This window comes from Oreochromis niloticus, linkage group LG9 (genome assembly GCF_001858045.2).
Source record: "Oreochromis niloticus isolate F11D_XX linkage group LG9, O_niloticus_UMD_NMBU, whole genome shotgun sequence".
Taxonomy (NCBI): Eukaryota; Metazoa; Chordata; class Actinopteri; order Cichliformes; family Cichlidae; genus Oreochromis; species Oreochromis niloticus.
In genome coordinates, this window is record NC_031974.2 from 28699829 (window position 1) to 28721715 (window position 21887).

Genomic DNA, 21887 nt, shown 5'->3' on the forward strand with positions numbered 1-21887 from the left:
ATCGCTCCGTTCATTCCTGTCCACCCCTGCCAGAATGGAGTCACATCACATATCTGTGAAGCAGGACTGAATTGGTTTCCACATACTATCGAGAATAGGTCAGCTCACAGTCAAGATTATTTTGATACTTTGACTTTGAATATTGTTTGCACCAGGTTTTGGAGGGAGGTGATAGACTGCATCGGCAATGGTAGCTGCGGCAGCCGTTTACTGACAAACTTTAACGGCGTGGAATTGTTAAACTTTGGTTATTAAATCTTTGCATAATCTAAATACATATTTGCATGCTATTTGTATGCAGATGATGTTGATCTTTCAGAAGCGGCGTAATTCAATTTAACAATGGTCCAAAAAACAATTCATGAAATGTAATATTGCCTTGACAGCTATGATATCCTGTTGAGCATCTTCATTCACTCCAGTCACTTTAGCTTCTGCTTTCAGACAGGGTGGGCTGGGCTGTGCGTGTGTGTGTGTGTGTGTGGAGGGGGGGGTCTCAAAACAAGCTTTCATCCAAAGGAGAAATGAGAAAATGATCTACGTGACACTTCGTAAGCCTCCCGGGAAATGTTTCATAAAGCCAGAGGAAGTGTGTGTGTGTGTTTGGTTTTCACGTCCATGCATGTGAGCGTGTGTCACTGTGTATTATCAGCGGGGAATGCTAACAGAAATTAAGATGAAAAACAATGAATAATGATTTCACATCTGAAGCAATAGCAGGTCTTTGTTCGTTTAAAGCTGAGCAGACAGGAGAAAACAAATCGTGCATTCCAGAGTTAGTGGAGACCTTTCCATAACTTAAAACGTGTTTATTGGAAACTTATTGCAGTGTTTGCCTTGTGCTTCCTCAGGTCATTATCCAGAGAAGTCTACTGTTGCTTTAGATATCTTTATTTAAATAAGCCTATCTCCTTGCATCAGAGCAGGAATAGAAATTTAAGATCCTTATAAATCCAAAAACATGGAGCACAAGTAACTCGAGATTTGTAAGGCTGAATTAGTAATCTTCTAATCAAGTCTACAATCTTAAACAAAGACACTGTATCCCTCTCTCTCTCCGTTTGACAAACACAGAGCAGGTGGGCCACTTTGCTATGTAAATCTGAAGGCTGCCCGCCAAAAATTGCATACAGACGCAGAAATTAGAAGGAGGTTTTTGTGTTGGAGGAAAACGCGGACATATTCAAACTATAAAGAAAAGGCACCTCTAAACTCGGAGGCACACGCGGAAAAAACAATTTTCACTTAAATAACTACAGATGAGGAGCGGGGACAATGCACATGGAAGCACAGGTTTCTGGTGAATGTTAAGATGCTGGACAAATGCCAGGGAGCAGATTTTCCAGGGTAGAATGGCAGCGTTGTGGTATGTGTTATGCTGTTCTGGGATGTATTTGTGGAACACGATAACACTCTACAGAGAATCAGATCAGAGCCTTGCAGCAACTGCCTGCGGTGCTGGGTTGATGATGTATTAGAGTCCTGAGTTTTTCTGAGATGACTGAGCAGCAGTCACCAAGACAACAAAAGGACCCCCATGCCAGAAAGTGCTCCTTCTTCTTCCCACTCTCATTCACTGCTTATTGGACACAGAATATAAAAAAGAAAAAGCAAAACAAGGCAAGAAAGATGAGAGCTCTCCCACCCATTTCAAGAAGTGTTCCCATATACTGGGGTTTCAGTGGGAGGACTGGGCCATTACAGCAGTTTCCCAAATGCTTTGTTTGGATCTCTGTTTGCATCTCAGCTTTCCCAAAGCTGTTTAATTGTTACAGAGCAATGATACTACACAGAGTCCAGTAGAGACACAATTGGGAAATTATTTTCAGGGTCTTCAGCAGGTACTATAATAGGTTTGATCATTTTCCATGTAAATGATACACTGAATTTTTGTGGTCTCAATTAAAAAAGACAAAACAGCCAACTCCCCAACCACCACAAGCAAAAGTCCCTAATTTCTCTAGAGGTTTTGAAACTTAAGAGAGCAGTACTAATATTTCCACATTTTGAATTCCTTTGGATAACATTTTAAAATCACTGGTCCAGCAGGCGGTTGTGGCAATCAAGTCAGCCAGGGGTCTTGATTTTGGTGGTCTTCTGCTATTGTTGCAGAGAGGCCAGCATATAGACAAAATATGTCAGTCGTCCATTCCCAACACATCCTTAGACAGAGGGCATGACATGTTTGTAGCATTGGTGGAAAGAGTTGTTTGTCTGGGGCACTTCTTTAGACTCCGGACTGAGGGTGGCACACTTCAGAGGCCAGATGGAAAAATATGCCAGGCAAATAGAGCAGGAATTCTATTGTTGTGGGTAATGACTTTGTGTAGGAGTCATGCTGAGAATATGAAAGGCAAGCCCTCCACACTCACACACCCTCCTCCAGAACCTCTCTTCTTCTTTCTGGTCTCCTTTCTTCTCCCTTTCAGTCCAGACAAAGCCTGCAAACTTCAATGCACATAAGCAAATAGCCCCAAACACTGCGCAGAATTCACTGCAAAATAAATATGCAAACATCCAAAGCACACGTGTTTGCAAGACTAATTTATGTTGGAAGCTACAGTCACTAAATAAAGCTTTCAGTGTGTGATAAGCAGGTGCTAACCCATTGGAGGTGACATTAGAGATTCTTATTATCCCATCATGCCCAACATGCACTTTTTCTGGGTCGGAGAAAACAATTACTATCATGACGATGCTGGCTCATGATATTTTTGCAGTGGATTAATTAGGACTATAGCCTCAGGGGATAACTATCAGTGGTTTACCACCCACAACAGATGACTGTCTGCAAAGATAGACTCATTCTTAAATAGCACAGGAGTTGAGTCTATATCTTAAAGCCCAAATGTCAAATCATTACCTTTTTTTTTTCAAATCAGTTAACTGATAAATAATAATACTGATAAATAAAACAAACCACTTTTCTTTTGAAAAAAGTTACCATGACTGAACCAATGCCATTCAGAGAAGCTTGAGCACCAGTTGAAAGTGCTGTACAAATTCTCACCAAGGGCAACAAAATATTGCCGGTTTAGAATCCACAGAAGTCACTTGACTATTCCAATGACACAGGAAGGAAATGCTTTTATCCCTGTGCTGTCCATCAAAGGTAACATTAGAACACACATCCATGTTGCCTGCTCAACTCTACTGTACAGCCCAGCCTTCATGACCTTGTTTCCTGTGACGACTAAAGCAAACGGACCAGAGGCGAGGAGCAAAGAGGTTGTCGTTACATCGGCTAGGATGTTTCTTTTGATTCAGAAGAAATTGGTTCTGCATTAATGGAGTCATTCTGTGGCTCGTCTAATGTTTCAAAAGAGCAAAAAAACAAAGGCTGAGGAATGATAGCCTCGGGCACTTTCTTCACATAGGCAGCATTTACATTAGCCATCACAGGTACAGAGCTGTGTACACACAGACATATACAGAAGTACGCATTTTGCTATTCAAATGACATTCATATACCCTTTTTAAATTCATAGGAAGAGTCAACTGATAATAGTGATACTAATGGTTAACATAAAGTTGCATGGAGATGAGGAGCAACGTGGGGCAATGAAATATTTACAGTGTTGCAGCTTTGGGTTTTCACCTTAACATTCACAGTTAAAAAAATAAGGTTTTGCCTAATATGATGTATACATTATCACTGAGTACAGTGGTTTGTTGTATATTATTCATCAAGTTCAATGAGTAAAATTTTTCTAAGATTAGTGATCACATTCACAAGACACATTCGCAAGACTTTCAACAACGTACTAAATATAAAAGTCTAGAAATAGTTGTCCTTGCTGTATACAGTAAACTGATTTAACAGCTCACCAAGTCCTCTAATTGGAGGGTTTCTGGAAACAGATGAGCTCTGATGATAATCAAGCTGAAATTAGCGGCAAGCTGCAGTCACAGGTGCCGAGTTCTCAAACGACGAAACAAGGGCTAGCAATGCTAACTGTATTGATTAGCTGCTAGCACTTGGTGCCGCACAATCAGCATTCCGTGTACCACTGGAATTAGCTGCATCTGCATCCACTCCTCTGCGCCGCAACATGGTCAACTAATCATCATCACAAACCATTCAAACTTCAGGGAGAGGACTTTGATTGCTGTGGAGAGAGCGCTTTAAATTGCAGCTATTCCATCAGGTTTTCAGAGCTTGAAGAACGCCTTTGAAAGTTACGTTTTTTTTGAGAGTTGCCAATTGTTTTTATTTCTTGCATAGAACACTTTTAGCATCATAAATGTAGATATTTGTATTTGGAAGACTGCCAGTAATTTAATTAAAGCAGAACATTTTTATAATCTAAGTGCTAACTGCTGTGGCGCTTGTATGTCCTAGAAATCACTTTTAAACAAAGTGTGGCAGTTCTTTGTCTTTTGACTTCATTTCTTTTTTTCTCATCTACAACTCAAGATTCTTCCTCTTGCTATCAGTGCTGTGAGAGCAAGTGTGTCTTTGCAACCCAACTGTGCTAAAATATCTGTAGCTCTAAAGGAAATTAGCTCAAACTGTGTAGCTTGTCCCTTTTAAATGCATATGATCTACTTTATCACATCATAATAGAAGTGTTTGTAAAAGAATGGAGGGGGTAAGGGAGTTGAAAAAAGACCACATGATACAGTGGATCTTCTATGTCTGGGAAATAACAACAGAGGTGTAATGAGGATCATGATAGACATCAGGAGGGAGTCATGTTACATCAGTTGAGCGGCTGGGAGAGAGTGCAAGGCCTGGGACAAAGAATGGGGCATGAAATAACCAGGGAAAAGCAGATCCTATGCCTGACTCTGCTAATCTGATTTATTCCCCTTTTCCTATTATTTGTAGCAGCACCTGAAAGATGCAAAGCAGTCCAAACTGCACAGTGCATGTGGTTTTTAGCAGCTGCACATAGAGAGATGTCAGCAGCAAATGGTGTAGCAGTGATGCTATGTGAGAGGAGTTGGTGAAACATGAGATCCTGCCACCTCCCCAGTGTACAAACAAGACATGGCTGCAAGGGAAGAGCATGTACTGTGCAACAGCTCTCTCCCGCTCTTACTTCTTTCTTGTGTTTCCGAGCATCTAGCCGATTCTTATCTCCTACTGTCAAGATATCTTTTCCCATGTAGAGAGGACAAAGAAAAAAGCAAATAGCTTGGCTCGAATGCATAAAGAGCTGAAAAGTAAAATATGTAGGCCTGTGAGGATTCATAAATATTTTCACATGAACAGGGAACCAAATGATCAGTTGACCAGTAAGAAGGGTGTCTATGAAGGAGTTTTACCACTGGTCTTGCCCTCTCTGCAGCACTATTTAGGCTCTTTTGCTGCATGCTGTTTTTCATTACCTTAAGAGTTGTTTTAGGGAGAGTACAAACAGGGAGAGATTAGCAACAGTGTGGTGACTAGAAACCAAGGAATATCAATGAAATCTGTTCACTTAAAACAATAACTGTACTGTTTTAACAAAAATACTGAGCCAGTTACACATTACTCCTACAGGAGCAGGTCAGCCATGGAAACCCATGCTTTGAAGCTCCCAATGCACAGTTTTTGTGCTGATGTTAATACCACGGGAGTTTTGGAATTTTTGAAGCGACATTTGCACACTATGCACTCAGTGACCCTGCTCTATAGCTTTAGTTTACACGGTCTTAGTTGCTGTGGTTCCTACTACACTACCACCTTGCAATAATATAGTTAAAGTTCATTCTGGAATGTCTACGGGTGAAGAAATGTCAAAAAAGTAACTTGTTGCAATGATGGCATCCTGTCACAGCACCACAATGGATTCAGTGAGCTTTCCAAAACTTTTTGGGTTAGGCTTGATTTTACACATCTGTAACATTTGGGTTGAAAAACATTAGAATTCAAAGATATGCTGTAGAGTGGTGTGTCTGTAGCTCAGGAGGTAGAACAGGCTCACCAAGAATGCATCCATTGGTGTGTGAATGTTAGATAGAAAGCACTTAAGGATTGGAGAAAGAAAGTGCTTGTTTGTTTTGAACAAGTGAATGAGGCATGTTGTAAGCGCTTTGAGTGCTAAGGTAGAGTAGAAAAGCACCATATAAGAATCAATTTTACCATATACCAAAGATTAAGAGGTGTGGTCCAATACTTTTGTAAACCGCAGAACACTGACTACATATGAAGTCATTCACTTGTCATGGACAAATCATGGACAACCAGTAACACCTGCTTTTGTTATTCTTGCTGCCTTTGAATGTCAGTCACCACCCTTAAGGTTGAGAGTAATTTTTACTAGCACCCAATTACTCAGTGATGCTAACAGTTATTTCCCATATCATCTTTGTGTATGCTCCAATCAAAAGGAGCATACACACTAGCATCTGTGTACTGACTTACAACTCTTATCTTTGAGACAAGCAGTTGAAGTGACTACCAATCATAGCTCTGGAAATGTATCAATAGGTTACCTAGGCAACCAGAGACTGGAATGCCCTCATCTGTAAAGTGCTGGGCAATGAGTGAATTGCTTAAATATACATGAATGGATGGATGGGGCTTTAATATAAACTCATTAATCTTATCTCAAGGCCCATACTTCTCCTACTATCAAACAGCAGAAATAACAGTAAGCTAGAACAACTACATTGTGCTTAAAACCAAAAGATCTCATTACCAGTAGGTGCCTTATTACATGTATCTAATATGATAATGCCATTATGTGAAACACTGACTTGTAGACTCCTTTGTTTCTTCTTCATAGGCTCTCTTATATTCAAGGATCTTAAAACTTTGATCTCATTGTTTTAGCAGCACTATTTTAGGCCATGTTTGTAAGGATGAATATATAAATGTTCAGTGTTTACTTCAATAATGCTTATGTGGTTTCATAGATGGTGGTAGGAAATCCACAGAGGACCAGGACTAACCCCATTAGCACACTGCTGGATAACCATGCAGAGGCCCAGGGGAGGTCATTATGAAGGAGCTGTTTGCTATCTACATATCTGTAATTAACATATGCAATGCTGATGACTTTCTTCAGCATTTAACCTAGATCTACATTTATATATTTGAACCAGATTAGAACATTACATAAAAATCCAGAAAACAACAAAAGATATATATATCTTTTGTTGTTTTCTGGATTTTTATGTAATGTTCTATATATATGTTCCAGCTTTATATATATAAGTACGGTGGCCCTGAAGTGCAAACCACAAAAACAAATCACAAAACGCACAACAAATTGAAAAGCGCAACAACAAATTGAAAAGCGCAAAAACAAATTCACTAAACGCAAAAACAAATTGAAAAGCGCAAAAACAAATCACAAAACGCACAACAAATTGAAAAGCGCAACAACAAATTGAAAAGCGCAAAAACAAATTGAAAAGCGCAAAAACAAATTGAAAAGCGCAAAAACAAATTCACTAAACGCAAAAACAAATTGAAAAGCGCAACAACAAATTGAAAAGCGCAAAAACAAATTCACTAAACGCAAAAACAAATTGAAAAGCGCAAACACAAATCACAAAACGCACAACAAATTGAAAAGCGCAACAACAAATTGAAAAGCGCAAAAACAAATTGAAAAGCGCAAAAACAAATTCACTAAACGCAAAAACAAATTGAAAAGCGCAAAAACAAATTCACTAAACGCAAAACCAAATTGAAAAGCGCAAAAACAAATTCACTAAACGCAAAAACAAATTGAAAAGCGCAACAACAAATTGAAAAGCGCAAAAACAAATTCACTAAACGCAACAACAAATTGAAAAGCGCAACAACAAAAGAAGAATCACAAAAACAAATTGAGAAGCACAATTACATTAAGAAAACCGGAAAGGGTAGGTACCAGTCGGCAACAGGAGACATCACTGATTGGATGTCCGCGCTGTTCGTCTTTGGAACCGGAAGTTACTCTGCCTGTAGCGCATTTCTTTTGAAAAACGGCGGAATGTTTTGTCCTAGCTATGGGAAAAGTCTGGTTGAGGAGTCACCAAACTTTTGCAGCGGCTGTGGCGAGAGGCTTTATCACGCATCTTGCATCGGAGACACTTCACTCCCATTGAGTAAGTTAATAAGCATAATAAAATGTTTGTTATTTATTGATTTATTAGCCTAGCGTTAGCTGTTTCCAGACCATAGCATCCCAGAGGGCTGTTCCACTAAGCGAGCTCAGAAAATCGAGGCTCATTTGAAAATGCACGCAGCTATCAAAATGACTGCTCAAGACCTTTCTAGTAGTGAAGGTTTGAGGGCAGTTCTAGTGTTAACAAACCTCGCAGCTAGGGTGCCACGGACCAGACTTGTCCACAAGCATATTGCATAATGAATGAGCAGAAAGACTGCAGGTTAGCCTCGTTCCTGGAACCGAATTTGGGGCAATCGAGCCTGGATTTTCAGAGTGAGCCTGGCTTTTGGGATTAGCTTGCTTCGTGGAACAGTCCTCTGAGCATTTCCACAACTGAAACGATAATAAATTAGTTCATTTATTATGTTTGGTTAACTTTAGGAACTAACACTATTATGTGTCTATACATTAAAACTTACTGGTGTAGAATTGTATTGGTCAATAGTATCAGTTACATTGTCATTCCTTGGTAGAAATTTTCTAGTGAGATTATTCAGTGTTGTCCTTATTTGCGTGTTGTGTGGACAATGGAATGTCACATGAATGAATGTCTTTAATGTGTGACACTGTAGTACATTTTTCCTTTGTTTCCCTTTAGCATCACAGACTACCTCAAACTGCCCGACTCCAACCTTCAGCACCTTCTTAGAATACAGAAAAAAGAAAAATGAAGAGAGGCAAAAGTTTTCTGAAGGGAGGAAGGGCTTAAAGAAAAAGGAAAAAAGAAAGGTTCAGGTAGTTTGGCTAGCTCTGTCTGAAAACAAGTTGAGGTTAATTTTCTAATGACATTCTTTTGTTATTCCTTAGGGGAGTTGTGTAAAAAATGTTCAGTGTAGTAAAGCTATCCAGAATAAGAACAATTGTTTACGAGTAATTGTACATTTAGGTTGTCAGGAAGATCCCTCTTTTGCAGTTAATAAATATTCAATTTTGAATAGATCTGCTTAGAGTCATATTAGTATCTACTTGGCCCATTGTTCATGTCTTTTTCCTTACAGATAAATGTCGGCTTGATGACCATTAAAAAGGGTGGTTTGAAGCCATACCGTGGAAAAACTATTTTCCTAACAACAGACCCTGACGCTACTGCCACAAGTCTGCTCAATCAAGCTGTTAAAAAAATGAAGGACTTTAACAAAGATCTAAAAGATGGACCTTTCCTTCTTCTGTATCCGGATGGCACTGAGGTCATTACTGTCCCTGGAACACAAAGACCATTTACACTTGAGGCTTATAAGGCTGAAGTTGGCAAGCCTTATCAAAGAATCACTGTTTTCATCTGCTTGAAGAGTGACTTTGAAGATGGTAAGCTGCTAATGTTTGTTTGGATTTTGACACACATTCCCTTAGTTTCAACAAATGCTAATTTTGAAATTGTGAAATGATAACATTACGCATAAAGCACCCAAGTCAATAGCATACCTACATTAAAATGGTGAATGGCCTATATTTGATATAGCACCTTCTAGGGTTCTACAACCCCCCCAAGACACTTCACCCACACACATTCACACACTGCTGGTGATTAGCTACAATGTGGACACAACTGTCCTGGGACTCACTGACTGAAGCAAGGCTGCTGTACACAGATGCCACCTATCCCTCCCACTACCACCACCTGGCATGGAGGGTGAAGTGTCTTGCCCAAGGACACAACGACTGTGACAGACTGAGCAGGGCTCAAACCTTCAACCTTTTGATTACAGGGCGTGCTTTTAACTCCTCTGCCACCATTGCTCCCTAAATTAGCTTGTATATGTTATGTTTCTTCCTGGAAACATGAAATTCAGCCATTTTTGGATCTACTGAGTCATGAGTTTTAAATGCTAACTTTATGCCTTTCGTATTAATCTATTATTGATGATCAAATAAAGTTTCATACATTAGTATGAATTTAGTTAGCTTAGCTTAATTTGTTTTCATGTTTTGTAGTTGGAGAAAACTCAGACTTGTCTGACTCTGACCCAGAGATTGTTATTAAAAGGCCCTCTGAGTTTGATCTTGCTGATACACTGGTAAGTACAATTTAAAATTTTTTATAGAGTTTTCTTGTTGTTTAGCCACCACCATTTGCCTCAGTTCAGTAAAACAGTTAATAGTTATATGTGAAATACATTTTGTGTGTGTGTGTGCGTGCTCGCGTGCGTGCGTGTGTTTGTTTGTTTGTTTCAGCCGTGGGAACTTCAACATGAAAGCAGTCCTTTACAGAAAGCGGCAGAATATGAGTAAGTGATATTTGAAGAACATGTAATCTTTTACTGTTTTTTGCCTACACTTTGTATTAATGAGATATACACTTTTGTCATTCATTCTGTATATGGTTTTTGGAACATGGACTACATAATACTTGTATTGCTTGTTTGTTAATCAAGATGCTTAAATATTCTCAAAGTGTCAATTAATATTTTCACAGTACACAACAAAAATGCTTTTCTTTGTTCTCTAAGGAAGGGTGCTGGGGATCTTGTGCTTGCTAATGAAGTACAACAGGTAAAAAACTATTTATTAGTAAAACAGTGCAGCAGACAATCTCCACCGCCTTTACTTTGCAATTAGATAACGATTCACTGTTTGCTGAGCCCCCAGAAGAACCTGTGTTAGTAATTTAAACATTTGAATCCAATTAACCGCCATCTTGTTCTGTACAAGACATCATGCAATCATGAGAGAAGTATATATACCTTTAAAAAAAAAGTTTCCCTTTTTTTTAGAGACACCAATTTGCAGGCACATGGAATTATTGCAAATTTGGCACTGGAACTTGACCACAAGAAGGTCAGCAGGTTCAATATATCAAGGTCAGCTGTATGGGATGGAGCTGTTAGAGGATTTCGACGCAGCACATACTCTGACAACTACAACATGTTCATCAAGTTTAATGATGATGCTGGCAGCTTTGAAGAAGGTTTGGATACAGGTGGCCCGAGGCGTGAATTCCTCACACTTCTTATGGGCAGTCTGTGAAATCGCCCCATCTTTGATGGACCTCCAGAGAGCCGTTATCTTGTATATAATTCAAGAGGTGGATGTTTTCTCCGTAATTATTACAATGGAACTTTTAATAAAAATTGGCGTATTTTTTTCATTAGCATATTTAATAGCAATTAACCATGATAATTATGTGCCCTGTATAACAGCTGCCAGGCAAGATGAGTACTTTTTAGCAGGAAAGATGATCGCTGTATCCATTGTGCATGGGGGACCAGCACCACATTTCCTCTCCAAGAACCTGGTCAACCACATCACAGGGAATCAGAGTTTCAGCGCCACTGTAGAAGATGTGCAAGATGAGGAGATCACAAAATTCTACATCAGGTAGAAAATTACCTAGGCTCAGGGAATGGGTTTACTTAGAAGACACTTGGGGCCAGTTTAAAAGATTTAATCAGGATAAAAGTTATCCGGGTTGGATCATATCTTGAAAGTAGGTTCAAGGTAGATTCTGTAATCTGAAAGGACAGATTTCCAACTCCCAACAACACAAGTGAAATAACAAATTGATTATTTTTTTAATCCAATGTTTGAATGAATCGTAAAAGTAGTGATAATTATATTTTTGTTTTTCTTACAGTAAACCTTTTTTTTTTATAGGTCCTGAAAGCTGAATCAGAGGAGTCTTTGCATAATCTTATTTGCAAAACAGCACAATCTTCCAAACTGCTGGATGCCTCAGAAACGTCAAGCCTTTTGAGAAACAAGCATTTGTGGAGGAGTACCTCAGATGGTACATCCTTGAAAGAAAACAAAGTGTCATTCAACGGTAAACTCATTACTCCTTTTAAATTCAGGATGGCCAGTTGCTCATCACAGCAGCCACTGACATTTTCAGACCTTCAGATGTATATGAAAAAACTGATTCAGTAGCAATCAAATTATAGATCTGATAAACAACAAGTTAATTCCTGAGCCACTTTCGCACGCTATTAACCTTTTGACACTAGAACTCTAATTTAGTATACATTTATTGTTCACAATGACCCATAATAATCATAGTCATGCAACATGATTAATTTTTCAGTTATTTATAAAAGAGGTGATCCCTTGTTTGACACACTTGTTTATTCCAGTGTGAAAGCACTATTTTTTTAAATGCTAAAATACCAATGAGCTCTTCTTTTTTTGCTGTCACAGTTAATTTCTGAGCGCTATGAATTGTTTTTGTGTATGAGTGATTCTATGCATTTGAAATCTGTCCAAATTTATAATGAAAGATCTAGTAGGTAAAGACATTTAAACACAATTTAGAAGACTGCAATAGTTATAGCTATAAACCAATTATTAGTTATTTGTCTATCCTTTGCAGATTTAAAGATGGACTGGAAAGTCTGAATTTTTTAAGTGCACTGCAACAAAATTCCAGTGTGCTGGCCCCACTCCTATGCTTCTCTGCCAAGGCCCTGACTGCTTCAGAACTGGACAGCATGTTCAGACCAGATCTCAGCCCAGCAGGAAGCAACAAGCGGCATAAGGAGGTCCTAACACTTGGCTTTTGGGCAGATTATCTCCTTGATTGTGAAGGTTTGAATGACCATTTTTATTTGTTTATAGTTTTATGAAAGGAGAGGTGAGGAAATAAATTTTCTGTAATGTACTACAGTGTTTGCTGTTGCCTTCTCTGAAAGAAGAAAGTAGTGTGTCTGGAAGATTTGATGTTTGCCACAGGGCTGACGGCAGTTCCACCGGCAGGAATGACACCACCACCATGCATCCAGTTTTTAAGTGTTTTGCCTTTTCCAGTTGCAAACACCTGTGCAAATACTCTGAAGCTACCCATCTGTGACTCATACAGCATCTTTAAGGCCAACATGGACTTTGGAATTCAAAATGCTCCAGGATTTGGATGTTCTTAAATCAGCAAGGTCATCAAGTTACAGTTACTGAGTTACCCTGTTAGGTTCAGCTGCCGTTGGCATACTACTTAACACATTCATGTGACAAGCAACTTCCATATTGTTAAACATTTAGTTGTTTTTTCTGAATATTGTGTATGTTGGAAAAGTGACAGAAATGCTGGACACTATTTGTAAATGGTTTTATTAAAGAAAATTTTAAATGTTTCCTTGTGGTTAAATGTTAATATTTAAATCCATGCCAGTTGCTGTATATTATGAACAATATTATATTCAATTTAGCAAGAGGGAAAGGAAACACTACTAACATTTAAAAATGAAGGAAAAACAGAAGGGCTGGAGCACTCAAGTAAGTCCAAAGGTTTTATTAGGTGCAAAAAAAGGAAAGAAACTAACGTTTCGACACCGTGTGTGTCTTCGTCAGAGTAACTCTGACAAATGTCATTACAAACTGAAGTTCAGTTGGTATTTAAAACCCAGCTATGTCCTTCAGGGCCAAATACAGTTCTGTGGCCGATTCCCAGTCTTGTGGCTGCTGCAGTGTGTTTTGTTGTGCAGCCTGTTGTAAATATTCCCCAATGTTTGGATCACCACACAATCCAACCAGTAGCCCCTCCTCGGGAAACGCATCCAGTTCCCTCTCCTCAACAGCAAATCCACAGTCTCTTGAACCATATCTGCAAAATGAAAATAGAACAGTGAAGGATTTTTTGCTGACAATATGGAACTATATAAATCAACGCATGCAGTGACATGTTATAAACTACTCTATCATACTTATGTGTAAAATTATGAATACATATTAACCAACTTAAGCAATAACAACACCTTGCATTTAGTTTGATGCAAAAGGTTAATTTTGTTAAGAACTCAAATACCTGTGAGGCAAGAGAGAGTTTGTTTGGAATCCCCCCTGGACACGATGCAAGTCTGCTTGGCCGGATCCTGTGTTTGTTCCAGAGGTCTTTGCATTCATCCAGGTCTTTCTGTAGAACCCCTGTGAAGCAGAATCTCAGCAAGCATTGGCGTTCGTGGCTTCCATTGAAGTTTCCAGAGTCTCTTAGGTCTCCAAAACAGTCCATCCAAAACTGAGACCTGGGTATATAATTAATATTTAAGAATCAATTTAGCTTTGTTCTTGGTCATTTTATAGGGTTTGTTACATTTTGGTCCCATTTAAAACATGCCACAAATGGATGTCAAACAAAGTAATGCATATTAGTTTTCCATAAATATTGTAGCGACCCTGCAGTAATGTTCTTGTTAAAAATGCTGTATTCTTTTCACTCTGTTCTGTGTGTTGATTGTGAGGAGTGGAGAGTTTGGTCTGAGTTTTTCATTTTGTATTGGCGTCGTTAAATCTAGGCAAGCATGCTCATTTCGGCACAACAGCTGACAATGACCATTTTGAGTTCCTGCAATAAAGTGACGGCTGTTAACGTCTATCTCATCCAACTTTTCAACACGTCCAGCAGGACGCTACTCTATTTTCTTAAATGCATGTAAAAACAACAACAATCTGATCAGCTTTCACTGTAGCTTACACCTACCAGACACAAATGTACCCACCTTCCTCTTCTGAAATAAGACCACCATGACTCGATGCGCTGATTCCCAGTAGATGATCCATAACTGTGGCTTGACGATCCAGCATAATAGTCCGTGTGCGCGTGACGGAGGGTACACTGTATTGCTGCCATAGTCCCATTCTCAGTCCCGAAGTCTGTTCGTAATCTCATTGGTATCACACCAAGACTCTTTACACAGTTTATATAATTGTGAGCTATAACAGCCGGGTTGTTGTTTGTTGCTCCACACACAAGCATCATGGCACATCAGTCTTCTTGAAAAGCCATCTATACATCCTGACAGGGTTTCAGTTTATCATAGCCATCTACATGCCATATGTAATTGGGCCCCATGGAGTGATACGTGCGTCTTGTGAACCTCCTTCGAGTTCTCAAAGCGATTCCTTGAGGATTTAGTTGTCTCAACAGCCTCATAACTACATCACGCTTGACACGCAGCTTGTGTTTTTGTTTGAGAACTTGCCACATGGTCCGATATCCAAACAATTGTCCTGGTCCTCGAAGCTCGGACAAAATGGCACGCCTCACCTCAGGAAGTGGAGAATAGTTGCCTCGTCTGTACAGTCCAGATTCTTTTAAATGTGTTTTCAGTGTACGCATACTAATTGAAATGTCACGATTACACTTGAGCATATCCAGTATCACCTCGTATGTATGTCCTGAATCAAAAATATTCTCGAATAGTGACAGCTATGTTTGGGTCACCGCTAATGTTCACGTTTGAAAATAATGCGCTACAGGCAGAGTAACTTCCGGTTCCAAAGACGAACAGCGCGGACATCCAATCAGTGATGTCTCCTGTTGCCGACTGGTACCTACCCTTTCCGGTTTTCTTAATGTAATTGTGCTTCTCAATTTGTTTTTGTGATTCTTCTTTTGTTGTTGCGCTTTTCAATTTGTTTTTGCGTTTAGTGAATTTGTTTTTGCGCTTTTCAATTTGTTGTTGCGCTTTTCAATTTGTTTTTGCGTTTAGTGAATTTGTTTTTGCGCTTTTCAATTTGTTTTTGCGTTTAGTGAATTTGTTTTTGCGCTTTTCAATTTGTTTTTGCGCTTTTCAATTTGTTGTGCGTTTTGTGATTTGTGTTTGTGCTTTTCAATTTGTTTTTGCGTTTAGTGAATTTGTTTTTGCGCTTTTCAATTTGTTGTTGCGCTTTTCAATTTGTTTTTGCGTTTAGTGAATTTGTTTTTGCGCTTTTCAATTTGTTTTTGCGCTTTTCAATTTGTTTTTGCGCTTTTCAATTTGTTGTTGCGCTTTTCAATTTGTTGTGCGTTTTGTGATTTGTTTTTGCGCTTTTCAATTTGTTTTTGCGTTTAGTGAATTTGTTTTTGCGCTTTTCAATTTGTTTTTGCGTTTAGTGAATTTGTTTTTGCGCTTTTCAATTTGTTTTTGCGCTTTTCAATTTGTTGTTGCGCTTTTCAATTTGTTGTGCGTTTTGTGATTTGTTTTTGTGGTTTGCACTTCAGGGCCACCGTATATAAGCTGGAACACATATAACAACATAACAATCTACATATATATATATATATATATATATATATATATATATATATATATATGTTTGTTTTTTGGAGTTAAAAAATTTCTAAAGCACAATACCAAATAGAGAATTTTCCCACCCTTCTTTATAGAGTCCGGTTCCGGTTTAGGGCCACGGTGGCTGTTAACAAGAGGTGTGTTTAGATTTGAATAGCAGGAAGATATGACAGGAACAAGTGTGGAATTGTGTGGTATCCCGATGGTATTTCACATCTCCGTGCAAGCCCTCTGTGATGACCATCTGCAGAATTCAGTTTACACTTGACAGCTCCATATTTACACAGGAAGGCGGCATGAATAAAGAACAATTCAATCATAGGGTTCCACCTCTGTTTTCATTTCCCTAGCATGCAGAAAGAGAATGAAAGGAAAGGGGGAAGAAAATGAAAGAAGGAGATCATGTGAAAGAAATTACAGCACAGAGCAGGAATGTTTGATATACACTTGGACTCTGGAGGGGGAGTGCAAAGCCAAGTGTGTGTGTATGTTTGTGATGGAATGGGTATGACTCTTTCATCTGAAGGAAAACACAGAAGAAATGTCTGATCTTCCATTGTAATCATTCTGCTTTGCTTTCTGCTTTTTCATGTAGAAGAACCACAAACAACAATTTTCAGAAAGTTTCCTTTTTTTAGTTACCGCATTGTTTCTATCCTTTGATAACATCGATTTGTGTGGAGACACTTTGATTTGCATTCTTTTGAAACACTCATGAATTCATTGGAGGGAACAGGTGGGGAACCGGTCGCCTCTGTTTGTGGCTTGCCTTGAGTCAATTCCCTGCCAGTGTTTAATTCAGCTCTTGGGAGGCAACGGGCAAGTGTTCAAACAAATGCCAGCTTCGCTTATCGGGGCCCTGCCTCATCCTTCGATATGTCAATCTCTTGCCAAGTAGTTCACAGACTGGTGAGTACACACAAGTTTGATTTCATGGGCTGCTAGCTGAACTTCTAAATACACAGGAGGACGTGTCCTCTGGCCCTGTTTGTTCAGTCATTTGATTAGATTGACAGTTCAGGTCCCATGGGATGTTTCTCACTGAATATTAAAAACAGTAATAAGTGCAGTCAGACCTAGCTTTATGTAATGGTAAGTACCAGTTTTAGCAAATGATTCAGAAGAGCAAATAGCAAAAGATGTGTTTGCGTGGGTGTTGATTTATTGTAACCATGGCAAATTCTCTTTCCAAATGAGTTTCATTTATTTTTTCCCCCCATTTACACAAAGGATCATGGCATGGGGTAGAGCCAGGCAGGGTACACCCTAAACAGATCACCAGTCTGCTGCAAGGCTAACAAAGAGAGTCACAAAAGCATTCACACTCATATTCCCAACTATGGAATACACACCAATTAACTTAACCCCACTAAATGCATTTCTTTGGACTGTGGGAGGAAGCTGGAGCACCAGGAGAGAATCCATGGAGATACATGGAGATCATACAACACCCTACATGTGGCCTTGACCAGATGGTGGATTCAAACCTAGAACCGTTTTGCTGCGATGCAACAATTCTACTACTGCATGTTTTGTTATTTAATAATTATTTCTCTTCCATATATCTCTTTAGCGGGCTTGTTTTTTTAAATTTTTCAGTCACCATATCTGAATGGTTTGCAAAGTCCTTTTTGGACAGGCATCTTTTAGGCATAATTGTTGAAACATGTACAAGCATTTCTGGTTGGAGAGGACCAGGATCATGAGGCGCATTAAGAAATGCATGTGCTCTACTTTAGAGTAACGAAAATGTGTAACTTTGAAGGCCATTTGTTACATTTCAGAATCTCTACAACTTTTAAGGAGATAAAAAACAATAACCAAAACACACTGATTTACACTAATATACTTTTTTCGTTATTCATGTCTGAAATTTAACTGCAGTTGATTCAACTCAGCACGGAGCAAGTGAGGAGGCAATATAAGTTTCCTCCAAGGATGCAGGATTCTGCAGGGAGTTGCACGCTGTTCTACTCAGTTGTATCGATGAGGCTAAGAAAAGAAAGCCCTTGCTCTTCTCTCGCCTATGTATGTACAGTTCATTAAATCACTGTGGCTGTGTATATCCAATCATATGTTTTAAAATTTGAACTAAATCTTTAGGCACATTGACCCTGTAATGTTAAAATTATGCTTCATCAGAAAATCTACATCACAACTTACAAGCGCACTCTTTTTAACCCTGTGCTGCAACCCTCCACTTAACCTGCGCCCAAGACATGTAACAATATTTTGTGTCGATGCTGCCCGCAATGACTTGAATGCCATATAAGGTTACGACAGGTTTGGTTATGTCGTAAGTTAGGCTTTAGAATTCCCAAAGAAGAAAAATCAAGCTTAAGAATGTCTATTGGACGTTTGATAAGAACAGGGCAAAGACAGCCTCCTGGCACGCAAGAGTCTGGAGCTGAGCAGGTACCTCTGTTCTAAAATGTAACGTTTCTGCCAATCAGTTGGATTTTTGATTGTTTTAGGGACAGAAACCAAGAGAGGAACTGACCATCATACACAACCTCCTTGACTGTTTCTGGGTATTTTAGATTCATGAGTTCCCAGTCAGAGTGTTCATTTGGAATGATGCATCAGTTCAGATTTCCCACATGGAAACTTTTAATCTTTTCTGCTACTATTGGGTAATTGAGACTCTGTAAATAAGCTATGCGCAGAGCACTGACCAGGCTCGAGCCATGAACGTGCCGCAGCAGTGTTTTGAAGCACACAAAAAGAAGAATGAAGTTGTATTGCTAGTGATAGATGAATGTCTACTTTGCTAAGAAGGAAAACAATTTTTTTCCCTTGCTTTTCTGACTTTACTATTGGAACAAACTCATTCAGAAGTGATGTCAGTCCCATGTTCTGACATACGACTTCCGTGGTAACTGGACTGTGGTGTTAGCCTCAGTTAGCTGCTTTGCTTTTGACTGTCCCCCTACTTCCACTCTGAGTGTATGTACAATGGTTCAGGCCTCTTGTGGCAACTGCTCTCACTCAGACGCCTGGGGACATCACAGCCGAGCTGCACATTAACAACTGGGGGATAAACTCATGTCATATATGTCCAACTATAATTGGATTACTTTGAAATTAAAAACATAGGTGAGATCTCCACTCTTTTGAGAAAGTGAAGAGTTTCATAAGCAAATCTGGCTTTCTTAGCCGTTCGTATTTACTTATACAGCCTGCAATTTGCATGCAGCATCACACCTCCTTTTCAATCTCATGTGCTTTGCAATGCGTAAATAAGTTGCATGAAATACAAAACAGAATTTTGGCTCTGTACTATTGTTTAGAAATGTGAAACAGCAAACACTTCCCCAGGTTTTCTCCTGTTCACTGTGTAGGGAGCCAAGGACCAGACAAACATAAGGTACCAGCTGGTCAGCATTCCCTTCTGCACAAATCATTTGCAAATTGTAAATGCTTGCATCTTATCCATTCATGCGCATGTGCACACATAACCTTTATGAAAATGCTTGAGGCTTTTTTGGATATATCCACACACCAGAAAGAACAGTTTTGAAGTTGCACAGGTTTGAGATATTAATGTTTTCCACGTTGAGTCTGGGTGTAACAGGGATAGCCTGAAGTGCACTGCGTGCTGTGGATGATTCTGTACCTGATCCAAAGGATTCTGGTGCTTATCCAGGACCCAGGGGAAAAAGGGAAAGCAGAAAATTATAAAGAGGAGGAATCTGAAGATGAATATGTTTAGTAGCAGCCGAAGTTGCTCTTACACGTTTGGCCAAAATGTTTGAGAAATTTGACTTTGCACATGCACAAACTAGCTTGATAGAGGTGAAGAACCAACTTTTCTGTGGTGTAAGGGGGAAAATTTCACTCTTATCCCGAGAGTTTCTCCACAGGTGCAAAGCAGAAGTTGCATATTAACGCGAGAGACAATAGCTGACTGTTTATTGAGGGATTCAAACAGAGCTTTGGGGGCATTGCAGTCTTTCATTAGAATGCTGATCCAGTCAAAATGCAAGCCTGGAAAACACAAACTTGGTTGAAGAAGGGGAGGCTTGCCTTGTCAGGCATTTACATTGATACACCAAAGAAGAGGGCAGTCTCTCTCCTCTTTCCCACTTTCCCTTTTCTCGCTCTGTCTTCCATTGTTCTGCTCCATGGCTTCATCAGCATTTTCCCTCCATCTGAAAGCAAGGGATTATGCAAGAGAAGCAGCATCAGATGATAGGTAACTCACGCCTCCCATTCCCTCAATACCACCCCCTCTCTCTTGTCTTTAAGTCTCTCGGCTGCTGAGCATGTAAATCTGTGAAGCCTGTAGATACGCAACTCAACAGTCAAGTCACTCACTGACAGGGAGCGCTGTCAGCACACACACACACACACACACACACGTTCAAAAACACAAAGGTTTTTTTTTTAAGTCAAGGTCAAACGTTTGAAAATATACAGTAGTTGCATCAGTGTGTGTGTGTGTATATGGGAAATATTATGTACGTGGGTGAGCTGATACATAATGGAATGTCTCTGAGCTGCCTTCAGGACACAATAGTCAGTTCCAGCGTAAAGCAGCAGGATTGGAGCTATTGTGTAGTGAGGTTCCTGTGTATGAAAGCTGGGATGAAGTCAGTTGAGTGGTTGGTTATAACGCCTGCACTCCTTTTTTATTGTGCAGCAAATGTAATAAAATGTAGATCACTACCCCTCCACCCCCACCACCACCTCTTAAATAAAAATATAATTCAGGTTCATTTCTAAAGAGTCTTTATCCAGTGACAATGAACTACATTTATTCTGACAAGTTGCGTTAATGGTTTATTGGCTCTCCCCAGCTATAGCTGCTTTTGGAACAAGATTAGAAAAAAGTGTCTGAAAAAAATAAAGCAAATTTCACACAAATGCCCATTTTGTACAAAGATAGAGCCAATAAAAAGGTAAGCTATTGCCTTGACAGCTTGATTACACATTCGTTTGTATGAAGAATAGTCTGTTGCACAATAAATCAGCACTCCCGCCTGAGACATTTGTGCAAATGATTGCTAACACAAGATGTTCTCTCACAGGATTATCTGAAAGAGTCAATCAGAACAGAACCTTTGATGTGCTGTTCTTTATTGGCCCGTGTCAGAACTCGTGCGAACCAACTAAAGTTGTTTTTATTGATGGCGGGGATCTTATGTGCAGTGCCCCAGAAACTCATCTGATGCTGTCAAGCTAAAGCACATTGATTATCGGGTGTCAGTGAGCGAACTGTCTCTGAACCTTTGTGCCTCATCTGAGGTGTTGAGTTGTCTTTTGAGTCATCATGCTTTTTCTGTTCGGTAGGGGAACTCACACTGTCCTTTTAGTTGATGAAATCTCTCCGTGTCTGGCCTTTAAAGGATTTGGTTCGATATCTTTTCCGCACTGGAAAACTTTCTGATCCTCGGATTAAAGCTGGATACATTTCTGCACCTTGGAGCTGACAGATCCAAGAACACAAACCTTCTTTACAAAATTTTCATAGATGACTTAATCGTTCATTTGAAAAACACTGAGTTATTTTACCATCGATCTTTTCCTAATATGGTGTCAAGTATCGTCAGCCTAGATTTCCCATTACACAATGGATGTTAGCTCCGCAAACTGTATTTTATAGATTCTGTGTATCCAGTTAGTGATTCTTAATACTGAGCCATTACTCATACAATACAGGACCTCTTGTTTCATTGATAGACCTGTTGATTACACCCTCTGCATCCCAATAAACCATTAAATACATTGTTTACCTTTCCCATGCAAATACAGCCACTGTTGCATCAAATGTTTGTGGTGATATATTTTGCCCTCATTTAATAATGCTATTAAACTTTACTGT

At 39.4% G+C, this 21887-nt stretch overlaps 1 protein-coding gene across 6 annotated transcripts; it reads left to right on the forward strand.

Moving 5' to 3' along the window:
• The first annotated feature begins 7653 nt into the window (after positions 1 to 7653).
• On the forward strand, positions 7654 to 13147 carry LOC109203656 (uncharacterized). 6 transcript variants are annotated; one of them, XM_025910465.1, is made up of 10 exons: positions 7654 to 8028; positions 8689 to 8825; positions 9089 to 9395; positions 10023 to 10105; positions 10263 to 10315; positions 10542 to 10580; positions 10802 to 11112; positions 11228 to 11850; positions 12394 to 12608; positions 12688 to 13147. In XM_025910465.1, the coding sequence occupies exons 1-7, from the start codon at positions 7842 to 7844 to the stop codon at positions 11052 to 11054; spliced, it is 1059 nt and encodes a 352-aa protein (XP_025766250.1). In that variant the 5' UTR covers positions 7654 to 7841; the 3' UTR covers positions 11055 to 11112; positions 11228 to 11850; positions 12394 to 12608; positions 12688 to 13147. The 6 variants fall into 6 exon arrangements, 5 of the variants coding, with proteins under 5 accessions (XP_025766250.1, XP_025766251.1, XP_025766252.1 ...); XM_025910466.1 differs by having other exon boundaries at positions 12753 to 13147; XM_025910467.1 differs by having other exon boundaries at positions 10538 to 10580; positions 12394 to 13147.
• Positions 13148 to 21887: the final 8740 nt, after the last annotated feature.